Genomic DNA, 16,204 nt, shown 5'->3' with positions numbered 1-16,204 from the left:
TCAAGCGTGTCCCCTTAAAGGGGAACCCCACCACTGTTTCAAAATGTATGAATAATTAAGTCCTCGAGATGTAAACAGTAATTTACAGTGCTCTGATGTAAAATGCTTTATTTGTAATGAAACGTACAGACGTCTTTACAGTGGCACTGATAGGAACCAGGAGTCACCATGTCTACAACACAGATGTAGCCTTTTAATTACTATTCAAAACCACCAGTGAACCTTCATGTGTGTTCTGTGTTTCTGTGCGTGATGCTGTTGTTGGTAAAATGGTAGAAAGTCTGAAAAAAATAATTTTTTAGGGGGAAACTATTTTGCCTCACAACACCCTACATGTATCCCTCCACAATGAATGGATCACAATACATTTAAGCCAAAAACTTTATCACAAAACTATTATTAAACAAGGTCTTAAGCATCAGGCAACATTTCAAGTAATAACCGTCTGTAAGAGAGCTTTCCGAGTTGGACGTCTGCTTCCTATCACCACCACAGTGAACAATTCTGAACCAGTAAGTTTCTCTATACCAGAGCATTTCACACCAGATCACTCTGAATGACATTGCTTACATATCAGCAATTCAGTTACGCAGAATTTTTTGAAGAATTGATGGTGTTCACTTTCAAGTCTAGTGATCAAACACAAACTGCTGCCTTGTGGAATTCCATAGGTAGCAGCACATGATGAGCTCGAGCTCTTCTGAGTGTGATCCACATAAAGAGATGTCTTTTTTTGCTTCATCCATAATTGAATTGTTCAATTAGATGTTGCACATCAAAGTCTCCAGTGCTGAGCTCTTTCTCAGGGCCCATTTCCATGCAGCTGCTGGTGGGGGTTAATTAAACACTGTGGGTGCTGAAGGGGAATGCCAGCAGTTTTTTTTTAAATTTCCACAGAGTGGTTTAATGTGAGAGAAACTTACAGACGCAGATTTCTTTACAATGGTGGTGATGGGAAGCAGGGATATGAATGTCTACAACGCAAATGTAGCCATTTTATTTACTATCCATATGCAAGGTTGATAATGCTAAACAAGTGGCAAATCTAGAAAACAAAAACAAAACATCAAACAGAAAAGTTTTCAGGCACAGATTAAAAAAGATATTCTAGGCCAAATGCATATCTTTAAACTGTAATAAACACCCTCTCAGTCATTAATGACCATTTTGTGTAGATTCCTCCCATGTCTGGTTCCTATCAGCAACACTGTGAACATTCCTGATTTGTTGACTTTCTCCAGAACAGAGCGTTTCACAATGCAGAGATTTTAAAAAGTGCTGGAGTTTCCCTTTAATAAAGCAGCGTACATGTCAATACAGCAGTCCGAGTGTTATAACAAGTACCCAGTGACTCTCGTGTTTCTGAAAATGACCCCAAAGCGCGCTAGTTTTGAAAAATGAAAACGCAACTTTAAAGCAGTGAAAAGCTGGAAGGAGCTGAGTCGCTCTGATAAACAATAATCGTCCCTTATTGACTGTTTTGAGCGATCGTGCTTCTGCTTGATAAGAACAGCTGTGCGAGTGTTGAATCACATTATCAGCTCACAGCAAACAGCCTGCTGGAGAAAAGCAGAGCCCACTTCCTTTAAGCCCCCCTCCCTTCTTTTTCCCTTTTCTCTCGCTCTCTCTCTCCTTTCAAACGATCGCAGAGGAGGAATTAGTCGTTGAGACTTGTTGATGCTGGAGATGAATTGATCTGTGGGCTTGAGACGGAGAAGCTCGTGCCTTTTTACCCCAGCCACCCACCCACACCCACTCAACCCCCCCCCCCCCCTCACCACCACCACCACCACCGCCGCCAAACACCTTCTCTTAGCGCGCGAGTTACAGATGCAAACTAGTGCTCGCGCTTGGAGGTGAAAACGAAGCGCCTCCTGTTTTAACCTGGTTTGGATGAGAAAGAAGAGAGTGACTCTGTTTGAGTTCATTTATGTGTTTATTAATACGAGGCGGGCGGCGTTTTCTTGCGCTCCCGCTCGGTCAGTGTTGCTTACACCCCCCGCCCCCCTCTCTCCCGCCCCCCACACTGACATGCATGCGCTGGCGAATGCAAAGGGGAGGAAAATAATGCAGGTCGTGGCTGAAACTCCGGCCGAGCCGAATCATGAACGCTTCCGGAGGGTCGTCTGAAGAGACGCGAGGAGAGGGAGAAGTGTCTGGACACCCAGAGGAAGAGAGCGCGATCGCTCCGTTCAAACTTATCTCGGCGATCGCCGCTCATCGCCATTCATCATCATCAACGCCGAGCGCTGGACGCGATCAGGGACGAGCGAAGGGCTTTTTCTTATGAGAGGAGCGCGCTGCCGCTGAACTTCGCGTGAAATATGTAAAAGAGCGAGGGACGTGGCAGACGTGGCGAAGCTCCACCTGAGCGAAGGTGGACGTTTTTTTCTCTTTTTCTCCGAGAAGAAGAGAGCGCGGCGGACGTTTTGTCGCTGTCCGCGGTGCTGAAGCCGCTGGCGTGTCGCTGTCCGCGGTGCTGAAACAACAAGCGGCGAACGGAAAAGGGGAGAAAGTTCCTGATCATCATCAGAGACCACTTACATGGACGCGACTGAAACCGGCGGTCAGACTGACTGAACTACCGCTGCTGTTAATCCTGTAGAGGATTTGGCGACACGCAGGTATGACAAGTCAACCGTTTCAGTTACAGGGCAGATGTTTTGGGAAGCACAGCAGGACAGCATGAATCTCTAAACCTCTCCAGCCGTTCATTATGTCCATCCAGTCACTTGTAATCTCTGGACACTGTTCTTGAACACCATCAAGTTGAGATATAACGGACGGAGCAAGGGCAGAGCGGACGGACGTAAATATGGGACAGTGACCAAGGGTGAAGGAGGTTGTGGTCTGTGCTTGGCGACGTGCAGATTTAAAACAGTTCAGCTCCTTTTTCTTTTTCTTTTTTTTGTGGGAGGGTTTTGGAGACATGGCAGCTGCAATTGCCAGCGGTTTGATCCGGCAAAAGAGGCAGGCACGGGAGCAGCATTTAGACAGACCCTCCACGAACAGGAGGAGGAAAAGCCCCAACAAGAACAAAGGTCTTTGCAATGGCAACCTTGTCGACATCTTCTCCAAAGTGCGAATCTTTGGCCTCAGGAAGAGGAGGCTACGGAGACAAGGTGCGAGAAGTTCACTAGACACCAAATGGAAAAGTGCTGTGTGTATATATATATATATATATATATATATATATATATATATATATATATATGTATTTATATGCTGTGTATATATACATATATATATATATATATATATATATATATATATATATATATATGTGTGTGTGTGTGTGTGTGTGTGTGTGTTTGTATATGTTATACATTATAATACATATTATACATATATGTATATATACGCACACCTGTATCTATCTATCTATCTATCTATCTATCTATCTATCTATCTATCTATCTATCTATCTATCTATCTATCTATCTGTATATACACACACACACACACACACACACACACGTGAATACTGTAGGTGCTAATATAACACTGTGATGAACCCTTGCTTTTCTGTTTATGGTGTCATGTGTGGAAGAAAAGGGCACTCAGAGGCTCATAGTTTCAGCCTGAAACAGAGAACTGGGCTGCGTCTTCTCTGTCTGAAATTTAGTGTAACTGACAGTGTACAGAGAAGTTCCTCGTGATGTTTCCGACAGCATGCAGAACTGTCACAGTGTCTTGGCAGAAGCAGTTTGAAGAGTATTAAGCTCATGCGTTCAAGTGCATGCTCATCAGTAGCCTGTCGACCGAAATTTACTCCCACACAACCTAAAATGTCAATATTGCGTCTGGGAGGCTTGCCTCTTCATGTAGGCCACACATATTCTTCTCCAGACAATGCGTGCATTAGGCCTGTGAGAGGGTTCTGCTGCCATTCAAATGCGTTGATTTGGCCTTAAGCAACCGCTTTTACATTTTGTGTTATTCCCGTGTCTCTGTGAGTCGTTAATGATGAATCAGTGGTCTCAGTGGAGTGAGAGCTGAGCAGCAGGTGTTCTACTTGTTGCTGTGAAGATTTCAGAGTGAGCATGAGCTGACAGCTTTTAGTAAAATGGCAACATTAGTGAAAATGTCAAGAAATGATGTGGTGTTTTTTGCGCAGTTTTTGTACATTAGAGTCAAGTCAAGCTTTTTTGTTATTCCTCTCAAAGCAGCACATCCTGTTTAGCCTGTTTTGTGTAGCCTGTGTTACTGATGAGGACGAACGTGGACAAAGTGTAGGATCACCAACCTTTAAATACAGTTTAGTATTATCAACTTCTCCTTTTAGCTCACTTTACTTTCCTATGTTTGTTGAGGTTGTTAGGTTTCATTATTGATTTTGACTTGACAGCCTTCCATATATAGAATAAGGAACTGTTCACTAGTCAGAAACATTCACTGAACTACTACTAGTTTTTGGCATTTGGCAATTCAGTGGGTAAGTAATTTCAAAATAATTGATGTCATGTTGTAAAAAAATGGTTATTCCAGTTTTGTATCCATTGTTGAAAGGCAGTGCAATAATATTTAAGGGCTCATATCATGGATGCAAAACTGTAGTACTCATATGTGTAGATTTTCTTTGTTTTTTTAAATAAATGAGTTTGATGTAGTATCTAAACTTGTAAACTTTTTCACATATGAAAATTAAGCTGAATTCATTGAATGTTTTTGTCATGGCACATAAACCAATTCATTTACACACATCCACCAATTCAGGTAAATCTCTGCCAACACCACTTTTGGAATGAAGTGTACAAAAAAAGCATTTTCACCATCAAAATATTGTAAAATTTAATAGACAGTACCTGTTTAAAAAAGGTTAAATCTATGTAAATAAATCATAAATATGCTGTACTCTGTTTACAGAAACCGGTAACTTCACAAAAACAAATTCACCTTTTTATTTCATAGACATTTACATTTATTTTAATGGATGTCACTCTTATTATTATGGTAAAATGCTATTTGTCAGAGTAACTAGTTATATTTGTTGAATTTTACTAAAATGCAGTAGTTCTAAGAGATTAAATGCATACAATTTTACAGATTTTCACCATTATGGAGAACACATACTTTCACTGTTAATTAATGGGTTTTAATTAAAATGAAAAAAAAAATGTCTGGCACTCCTGTTGCTGGACTTCTGACCTTTTTTAGGGTTTGTTACAGTCTAAGACCACAAAAAACAGGGGTCATTTACATATATCAAAGGCACAGTGATGAGAACAACCTATTTAATTGTAAGGGATAAAGAGAGGTTGAAAAATAGTGATGTAAATATGAAGTGTGAATATTTATGGTATAGACACCCATGCAAATCTCATATATGGAGCTCAGAGAAAAAAAACAAAGGAAATATGAAAAACGTACCATAAAATCACACTAACAACAACAATAATGTAGAAAACATGCGTGCACATATATGTTTGCATGTTTGCTTATTTCATTGAAATTACATGTGAGCTAGTTTTTGTGTATGCTATATAGGTCGGATAAGCATTTGCATGCTTAAAAGATTAAAGGCAGTCGGGCTGGGCAATAGATGGTTAATAAAATTGTAATAGAGGCCACAGGCTGGTGTGCACTATATCTCAGGGTCTGTCACAGATGTCTGAAGTGGAATCGCACCCAAATAAATGGTGAGTAAAGGATGCAGTTGTTGCCAGGAGATTGTGTGAGTGATGAATTATCCCCGGAATGTCTCGGCCTCCTCGCACCTGTGACGGCCATTTTATTACATCTGGCCAGCACCTCATGGCCGCCCCATGCGCTCTGAGTTTTGGCTTGCAGCATGTCAAGAAGCTGCGCCATTAAGCCAAACCAAGCCCCTCTCACCTTTGAAGGACCTCGCGTGAGAAGCCCCCATGAGGAACCTCCACCGAAATGGCTGATTTGTCTTGGTTTTTGCGGCTGATGGCAGGTCTGGCGCACAGCTGGGGAGAGAGGCTCTCTGAGTCTTGCTGTGTCCTTGCCTGCATTATTTGTGATGGAGGACCCTCTGGGAGTTACCTCATTAATTTCCCATTGCTGTGAGATTTGGAAAATCTTTAGTGAGCGTTTTTCTGAGCTCAGCCGTGAGGGCTCACTGGGGGCTGCTTAGGGGGAGCCGGTCTTTTCTCTCCTCTTCTCTCTCTCTGAGTCTCTTGCTCTGTGTGTCTCTGCCTCACATGTAGTCCGTGCACTAAGGAAGACAAATGGTTTGTTTGGTGGAGTTTAATTCAATTGCTGCCACAGGAAGGACATTTCCAGCAAATAAACCTGAGCGCGGCCACCCATCATAAGAGGTTCTAAGACGCTGCTGCCGTCTTCATTTTCGGCCTGAATGCAGCCAGGAAATGGGAGTCCCCCTGGAGTGTGGGCAAAGCGTGTGGAGACTGTGGAGAGAGCTATTTTGCCTTGAGCGTATACAACTCGGTCTGAATGCCAATGTCAAGATACCAAGACACGAACATGACATTACATTTCTGCGGGAATTGTCAGGAGAAAGCATAAGGAACTTTTTTGGGCCATTTTTTCAGACTCTGATTAGACCATAGCCTAGACTAAAAAGAATTTCCACTGGTGATGTATCATTAGCACTGCAGTGTAGTTCAAGACTACACCCTTAAACAGAGAGATTCTTTAAGGATTTGTTAGTTTTATATATTGTTTTTTTCATAACAATCTTGCATCCAGAAAAGTAAATTTACAGGAGGAGGTAAAAACATTGTTAACTTTAAATATATGTTAATGTAATGCAATTTAGTTTTAAATCATTTTGGACCATTTATACTGTTCTGTTCTTCCTGTAATTTTGGCACTCTGTTAACGGCAGCTGGAACTTTCAAATTATGAAAAAACAAAACAAAAATAGAGATACAAGATTTTGTTGCAACAGTGTTTAAATATAATGAGAGAAGTCAATTATTAAGACAGTTTTTTTACATAATAATCATAGTTTCTAGTCAGTGTGTGATATTACTTATAATTTATCATTTTATCATATAATATTTGTGATGCTGTATAAATCCCTTTAAAGGGGTTCTTTAAAGAACCAGATACAGCAGACTTTCTATCAATTGGAAGAACCCTGCAAAGAACTACAGTGAGGGGGAAAAGTATTCAGAGTCTACTGTTTTGTTATTTAATGTACTTCCAGCCCATATTTGCACTTCAGGTTCACTTACATAATGTCTCTTAACTTTGTATGTGTAAATATGAACAAAAAGGATGCATTCAAAAGCATAAACATTGATATGTTTTAAAAATGAAATTATTTGGGGAAAAAGTGAGACATTTAGGCTAAGATGAGTCGTTAGCTTTTCACTGCATTGTGGTTCAACTTTGACCAGTTCCTCTTGGTAACTGTCCACATGGTCTTTCTGATGGTGATCAAAATCCTCCATAACTTTTCAGTGGAACTGAAATCAGTAGATTGTCTGGGCCATGGAAGCATGTTTACCTTCCTTTTTAGAAACCAGTCTTGAGTTATTATGGCTGTATGTTTTATAGTGTGTTCTCTCGCCTTTCTTGGCTGAGGAGATTGCGTTCTCCACTGTGGTCTGGTAGATCACTTCATTCATGTTTCCTTTAATGATTAATGGCCCAGTCCAGTTTGCAAAGAAGCAGCCCCATATCATGATGTTCCCACCTCTGTACTTCACTGTGAGTGGCGTGCTTTTGGGCTCATACACACGACCTTTCTTTCTCCAAACTTTACAAAGGGATTTGTTGCCAATTAGGTTTTTGTTTGTTTGTTTCATTTGACTAGAGAACATTGTTCCAAAAGAATTCTGATTTGTCTAAATTTGTCTTTTTATTGCAGACAAGCTTTGTGTGGGGTGTATATATGAGTAGAGATGATTGCGGTGCAGCTCATAGCTAATTGTTCTCTGTGTAACTGCTGTTCCTGCTGTTTTCAGGTCGTCCTGCAGCGCTTTCAAAGTAAATGCTGGCTTTCCTCTTAACTTCTTTCTCATTAGTTTGAGAGCATGTTGTGAAACCTTGTGTGGTGCACTTGCCTGTGGATGATCAGTTATGGTTCCACTTGCAAAATATCAAACCAGTTGTGCTGACAGAGGTGTTTAAGGGCTTTTCAAGGTCTCTGCAGCTTTTTCATTTCCATTCCATGAGAACTGTTGCCTCTATGAAGTTTAGGACACTGCTTCACCTTCCCCAAGATTGCTACTTGTTGCATGATGTCTTCTCAACCAATGACATCTTTTATAATTAATGTCAATAGGTGGAATTTACAGGAGAAAATCTTTTGCAGCATTAATGTCTAAAACGTTTTAAAAACTTAAAAAAAAAAACTATTTTTTTTACATAATCTTTACATATATGTATTTTAATATAGTATCCGAATACTCAGTTTTAAGGTCAAAGTCAGCATTATTTTCATTTCTTCTCCTCACAGATGTGTTGAGAGAGAAGCAAAATCTAGTTCCTCCAGGACACAGTGCTACACCAACATAGAACAGCAGCAGACAACAGAAGCTATTCATGAATCTGGACTTGGCCCAGTGATGGACTGGGTGGTCTTCAAAACCCTTTTCTGCTTTTCTGTCTGAGTCAGAGCAGTTTCCATAAAAATCAGTGATGCTACAGGTCAGGAGGCTCTTAATGATGCTTTTATAGAACCTGTTGAGGTTAGGTGTTCACAGGCCAGCACTCTTCAGTCTCCTTAGGAAGCAGAGGCACTGTTGTTCTTTCTTCACAGAGGAAGTGTTCAAGGACCAGAAAAGATTGAATTTGAAGCTGTGTACTGTCTGCAGGGTTCTAGGGTGTCTTTGTCCTTCTGAAGTCTACAATCATGTCTCTCATCTTGGTTACATTCAGAGAGATTGTTGTCTTTGCACCAGAACATCAGCTGCCTCACTTCCTCTCTGTAAGCAGTCTCGTTGTTGATGAGCCTCACAACTGTGATGTCGTTAGCAAACTTGATGATGTAATTTCTGTGATGTTAGGCGAAGGAGCCATAAGTGAGTGAAGTGTACAGCAGAGGACTCAGTATACAGCCCTGGAGGGCTCCCATGTTAGTAAGATGGGAACCTTTGAAACTGTTCTATATAGCATCAAAAATGGTTCCTCTGTTGTTACAAAACAAATTGCCTTTCTTGGTAGAACCCTTTCTGCCAGGTAAGTAACTTGGTTGAATTAAAATATTGACTTTGTTAAGCTTCAAATAATAACAGAATGTAAAATAGAATATTGTTCTGGTAACTCACCATTAGAAGTTCAAAGAACTCCCAATTTTAAGGAAACCAAGTTACTTGCTATTTTCAGTTAAGGTTTATTCTGTGTCTGTAAAATTAGATCTGTAAGTGTATAGTTCTTTTCATGATGACATAGAAGAACCACTTTTGGTTTCCTAAAAAACTTTCAACTGATGGTTCTTAAGAGGACTATTTTTGTAAATTTTGAGATGCTTAAAAAACCTTTGAAAGTCTTAAAGAAGCTCCACATAATGTAAAGGTTTTAGGAATAACCCTCAAATTGGTATGGAACCTCTACTTTATATGAAGGTTCTTTAAACTTCAAAAGGGTTCCTCATGCTCACAAATCTGAACATGGTCATCAACAGTGGTTCTTTTATTAGGCTGCTCAAAGTAGCACCATTTAAGACTGTAATTTGGCTCTAAAACAAGCGTTTCTCAGTGCTCCAGTGACTGTTTGGACTCTGCAGTCTCAATAGCAATATTTGCTGAATCAATTTGCTAAAAATAGCATCCAAAGCTCTATCTGCATTTAGAGAGTGTCAGTGTGGGCCTGCCCCTCCTATACAGACTGATTTGGAAGAGTTCCCGCTATAAACATCACACACAGAATGGGACTTTGAATCACATTGTCTTACTTCACTCCCTCAAATCCCAAACTGTAGTCTGACTCCTGGCAGGTACTTGCCTAGTCCACTCCATTATAAAGATACATAATCTTCCCATACGGCAGAGTTCCCCAAAAATGTATTATTTCTTTCCTGGTGCTGGACTGTAGCAATATCTGCCACTAACAAGGACACACCTCCTCTATAAACCACCCCAAAATTCCTCTAGCTCATGCTCTTTAAACATCTGGAGTACAACTGATAACACAAGCAAAACAAGCTAGCTATCAAAATACTGTAGTTAGTTTAATGGAACTGTTCTTTCCTTTGCAAGAGGTAATGTTATATTTGTACCATATGTGCATTCTATTTTATAGTTTTTTGGGGGCTATTTCAGCTGTGCTAAATTACCTCCATGGGCTACTGACAGGCTTGTGGTCTATTGGACAATGTTGAAGACTGCACCCCATACGTTGAGCTTTAGATTGGTTTAGAAGTTTTATAATTAGTTCATTCCTATCTTAATAATAACTCTATGTTCCCACCCACACCTAACCCGAAATTTCTCACAGTGGTTCTTTTCCCATGCTGTCCATTGTAAGACCCTACAGTATCCATTTTTTCTGGCTTCAGACTGAACACTGATCTGCCAGATGGCCATGTGGGTGTTTAGTTGTTTACGATTGGTCTAATTATTCTACAGGCAGCTCACAAGCTCCGTGTTATTTGGTAAAAATTGCCTGCTTAAAATTTGTGGGCTATAATTGAAAAAGCAGATTTGAAAAGTGCATACTTTCAAATCACAGTTTCTATTAAAAAAATTTGTTTTAGGCCACGTTACTTGCAGTAATTGGGAATTTGTCTCACATTACCCACACTGAGAACATGAGGAAAATGAATTGTAGAAGTCTATGGCAAGTTCTCCAGTCATTAGTCAGCTATGATGGGAATTTTTCAAAGTAATTAAATAGTGAAGCAAAGTTATTTAAAGTGGTTCAACATGAGATGTTAACTTTAGAACTCATCAACTTTGATTTCTGTACAGTGATGATGTTAATAGGAACCAGATGTCTAAAACCACAAATATAGCCATTTTACTCTTTTTACTCTCCAAAGCCATCGGTACATGTCTCCTGAGTTTTAATATTTAATGTTGATAATAGTAAAAAGGTTGCAAATATGAAAAAATAAGATTTATTTGGGTACTGACCTTTTTATGCCTCTCCATTGTGAATGTAGTTCACGTTATATGGCACAAACTTAAACAATGTCTCAGTCATCAGGCATGTTCATTTCATTTTATAACCTGAATCCACTGAAAGGTGGATGTCTGGTTTCTATCCCTCCTGTGAACAGTTAGACTTGGCAAGTTTCTCTGGAACAGAGCATTTCAGATCAAATCATTCTGAATGACATTGTTTACAGCTTAATGATTTAATAATGTAGAAATGTTGAAAAATCTGTGGAATTCCCTATTAAGTCAGCTCAGCTTTAGATGTTGTGTCCATAGTTCATGACTTTCCTTTTCTTACACTGTAATTGATATAGATCTGAAGGAAGGCAGTGGGCTGTGCTGTATGCTAATGCCTTCAAGAGCCCCGGAACACACTAGTGAACGGCTTCAGACATGAAAGGCCTCTGCTGGCCAGCGTAACCGAGCATGGCTTTCATTTATTTAACGTCTCTTTTGTGCACCTATTCACTTCTGCTCTGCAGATTAAAGGAGGGCTATTCCTTTGATTGCCTCTCCGCACTGTACCGTGGTACACTTTGTACATCTTTTTTTTTCTTTTCAGTGGGATATACCACTCCTCAGGCTCATGAAAACACGATCAGGGGTTTCACTCAGTGGTAAGTGCTGAGTATGTGTGCTATCTGAAAGAGAAATGAACTCTTCATTGTTGGTAGGAGGCGGACGTGCTGCTTGTGTATTTGTGGAAGTTCTTTTGAACAAAAACTAAAAACAGCAAAATGCTCAATCCTGCCGCGTATTCCAGCATGGAAGTTGTTGTGACTCGTCTGTGGTAGTTAGCATGGAGTTTCCTGAATGGAGAACTTCACAGAAGCATCTGTGGAGCTGTTTTCTCTCTTTGGTGTACGTGGACACTAGTCACACTTTGTGCTCTTTAGCTGACCAGAGAAACTTCAGAGGAATGTGTGCTCTCTGTTGGGATATACCACGTACTTCTGCAGTCACATCCCTTTGACGTCGAGCCTGTTGCGCTGCTAAACAGGAGACAAAACATGACAAGCTGTTCCTTAAGGGTGACTTCATAATGGCTTAGTTTGACACAGCTTCTGGTCGGTACGTGTTGCGTCCAATTATAATGTTCAATGGGATGGAAGACCACCACGGGAGATTAGCTTTTAATCTCTCTCCATGCCATGTCTCATTAATATGTTAGATGGTTCCTGAATTCACTCCATTAAGCTCGATTTGGAAGTGCTGTGTCTTTGTGCTGCCTCTGCTCTTCTGTCTGAAGTGATGGTTGTACACACTGTGGTGTTCAGAGTTCAATTAAGCTAAATGAAGTAGTGCTCTCATGTTGTAACTAATTGATATTTCCTCTGGTGTCATATCTCTGCTTTCAGCTGTTGATGGCCTCTATTGATCGAATAGTGTCATGCTACGCAGTTGGGAGGGATGAGCTGCATTAGATCATTCACTTTACTTCATTACAGGGACACATACATTTCCATATGGTTTGTTCTGCACCTAAAGCAAACAAATGTGACTGCACTTACATAACTGCAGAAATCCCATTTTCTCAAATGCAAGAAATCCTGTCTGCCGCACGCCCACATGCCGTTATGAACATCTCCACAATCTGCGGTGAAGGGAGGGCTGTTCAGATTAAACGGAGGAGCTGGAACGTGATATCCAAACTGTGTCTATGCTTCTTGGAGCTTTACCATGACAACGGCAATGTGCCTTTGTGTCTATGTAGGCTGGAAAAGCCCCTCTCCTTTTCCAGAAGCATCTAAAGTGGGTCAGTCACATTTTGTGGTTAAGTGTGCAGCTGCCGCTGTGTGCAGCAGAGCATGTCCCCTTTCTGTCTGATCATGGCTACCTCCACCTCTCTCTCCCTTTCTACCTCACTCTCTTTCTCTTTCTTTGCCACTCTACCTGTCTCTACCTCTGTCTCACTGTACCTCTCTCTGTCTTTCTGTCTATTTCTCTTTCTGTTTCTATCACTCTCTCTCCCTACTCTCTCTCTCTTACTTATAATTTTCTCTCTCGTTCTCTCTTTGTCTGATCCTTTCTTTTCTGCTGTCTCTCTCTTTCTCTCTCTGTCTCTCTCATTCTACCCCTTTCACACACTTTCTCTCCTCTTTCTGTCTCTTGTACTGTCACTTTTTCTTTTTGTCTTTGATGCTTTCTGTGCTCTTCTCTTTAATTCCTATCTTCTGTTAGTCTCTTCTCTACCATTCTCATCTCTTTTCTCTTGTCTCTTCACTTCTTATCCAAGTTCTCTTCTTATCTCACTTCTTCTCTTCTTCTCCTCTTGTCCATCACCTTATCTGTCATCTCTTCTCATAATTTCTCATCTTCTGTCCTCTTCTTCTCTGCTCACGTCTCTTCTTGTCTTATCCTCTCTTCTGTTCATTTCCCTTGTCTTCTGTTCTCTGTTGTTCTTTCTTTTTGTTCTTTTCTCGTTCCTTATTCCGTTTTTCTCCCTATTCCATTCCATTCTCTTTTGCTCTCCTTTCTTCTTCTCAATCATCTCATCTGTCCTGTCTTTATTCTTTTCTCTCTTCTCTCCAACCCTTTCTCTTTACTTTTTCTCTTTTCTATTCTCTTGAGTTCTCTTTAGTTCTCTTCTCTTCAATGCTTTTTTCTTTTTCTCTTTTCTCTTCTCATCTTGTCTCTTCAACCCTTTTTTCTTTTTCTCTTTTCTCTAGTTTTCTTCTCATCTTTTCTCTTCAACCCTTTTCCCTTGAGTTCTCTTTTAGTCTCTTCTTTTCTCCTTGATACTTGTCTATCTCTGAATATCAGGAGTAATGGAACAGCATTGTCAGCTCTGCATGCCTCATTCAGTAGTGCCTAGATTGTCAAAACACTTACTGCTGATTTGCAATCACACTCTATTCTGTCCCGTATTGCTATCACTCTACACTGTGAGGCTTGTCATAGGCTTGTGAGAAAAGACACATGATGAGATCTTTTATCTTCATTTTCTCCACCACTCTCGGTTGTAATCAGCCACACACTTAAGAATGGGTTTTTGACTGTCTTCTGAACATTGCTCATACTTTACCATGAGAATGCCTGTCAGGGGACATTTTTCATTAGATCCCTCTTTTTACATGAATATATATGTATATATATATATATATATATATATATATATATATATATATATATATATATATTCAATTTTCAACCCTTGCCTCAAGGAAGCCCTATATGACAAGTAGCTGATATCCAACACTGTATTTACTATAGTTAATCAATACTTAATTATGGTAAATCAGGTTTGCTGATGGTGGAATTTACAAAATGTCTGAGGGCAGAAAATTCTGGAACCAAAAATGTTTTACTTTTTCCTGCATTTATTCTAATAGTGTAATGTTTTTAGGAGCAAAACACATTTATTACAAATATAATGGTTTTAAAATGGATTTTAATAATATTTTTTAACAAAACAGACAGAGAACAGAAGACAATAGAAACGGTTTGAATAATATTCGTAGGTTCCTTTTGCATAATACTATATATGTTATATTTCTTATATATGCCAATAATATATTATTTGTATCTATTCCTTGGAATAAAATCTACATGTACATTACATTATCACAGTCATATATGGACCATTCTACCAAATTCATACTGCGGTCCCCAGAAAATGTATCAACACCTTAAATATTTTACCATGATTATGGTTATGATTACAGAAATTAACATTATTATGCTTATGGTCTATTCAAACTCAAGGCATTGAGATAATACTAAGCTAAATATACACAAAATCATTATTTATAGGGTACTTTCTGTTGGGAGGTGTCTGTTTTTTTCCCCCAAAAAGTTAAAAGATTAAATTCATCATGTTTCATTTTTAAATAAAAACATTTAAAATATACTGTCCCAAATGTTCATATCACAACAGAAACACAGAGTTTTACCCACACCCCTTTGTATAAGATCAGTGAGACTGCATCCATGTCCCTCATGGCCACATGGTGAGCAGTAAATGTGTCCCAATGTCTGAAAATAAACATCTAACCTTAAGAATTGTCACTGCCAAAACACTCCATTTCTGGAATTAAATAAACTTTCTTTTGCATTTATTGAAAAATAGGATTTTATGTGTGTCCAGCTATTCAAAGCTGTGTTTGCTAGTCGTGTACTGGCTAGCATTTTTGAGTTCTGCACAAAATAAGCTTAAATTGTTACTACTGAAATAGTTGCTACTGAAACATGTGGTAAAGTTATTTAGTTGTTAAAGTTATGACTGTTTTGTTAGTGACAAAATGGAACATTCAATAATTTGTTTTAATGAAATGAACATTATTAAGGTAGAGGGTCACTCAAACCAAAAGTCTGAAATGAGTTTTGAACTCAAAATAAAGTCTGGTTACATTATCACAATTATGTATATTATATGTATAAATAACTTGAAGGATAACACAGATAAAACACTATTAGCCAGTATTTTACCTAAACATCTGTCAGTGGTTGTATAAGTGCTGCTGAATAATGTCCTGTAAGATGCTGGAGGGAGTGTTCAGTGTTCATTCTGACTCTATCATGGTACACTGTGATCATTGTGCTTATGAGGACACAGGCTTTGATTGTGCTGTAGAGCAGTGCACACTGTTCAGGCTGAAAGTGTCCTCCTCTGTGTACGTTTTAAGGCAGAAACGAACCTCTAATGATACGCTGTCTCCTTTCTGCGTGGGTGTGTAAGTTGCAAGAATGTGTGTATTTGCGTATGTGTGTTCTTCTTTCCGCCCCCACCTGTCGCACCACTCACGCATCACCACACACACACACACACACAGCATTGTGCACATTGTGAACACCCCTTCACTGCAACTTAGGGTGTGACCTTTCCCCTAAAATGATTTGAACCAATGAAAGGCATTTAAAAAGACCCATTTTATAATGATTTCCCAGTGCTTTTCAAAACAGAACTCAGAGCTTTAGTCATTGAACAAGCAAATAAATACCTACAGCACAGTGTACACTACTGTGTAGTCAGAGTCAGACACCACCCTTCATTTATTTCTTTTAATTTATTTTCTTTCATTTATTTATTTCCATTCAATTCTAAAATAGCCATTAAATACAAGTTTAACTACAAGGACAATTTTTCAGTATCAGGAAAAAGCAGGAAACATAAAATATATAAACATATAAATATATATTTAACAGAAACTTAAACAGAGCCTCAACAG

At 39.4% G+C, this 16,204-nt stretch overlaps 1 protein-coding gene across 3 annotated transcripts in view; it reads left to right on the top strand.

Moving 5' to 3' along the window:
• Positions 1-16,204, top strand: part of fgf14 (fibroblast growth factor 14) — a 260,260-nt gene that overhangs the window by 157,261 nt on the left and 86,795 nt on the right. The window contains exon 1 of one of the 3 annotated variants that reach the window (XM_017720925.2): positions 1,908-3,122. The exons of the other annotated variants lie outside the window; for them this stretch is intronic. Within the exon in view, the coding sequence (XP_017576414.2) occupies positions 2,930-3,122 (193 nt within the window). The 5' untranslated portion in view covers positions 1,908-2,929. Of the gene's footprint in view, positions 1-1,907; positions 3,123-16,204 lie in introns of those variants that run through there. 3 annotated transcript variants of the gene reach the window in all.

The sequence above is a fragment of the Pygocentrus nattereri genome, chromosome 6, assembly GCF_015220715.1.
Source record: "Pygocentrus nattereri isolate fPygNat1 chromosome 6, fPygNat1.pri, whole genome shotgun sequence".
NCBI classification, from domain to species: Eukaryota; Metazoa; Chordata; class Actinopteri; order Characiformes; family Serrasalmidae; genus Pygocentrus; species Pygocentrus nattereri.
Note: the sequence above shows the minus strand (reverse complement) of the source record. Positions and strands in the feature narration are given on the sequence as shown.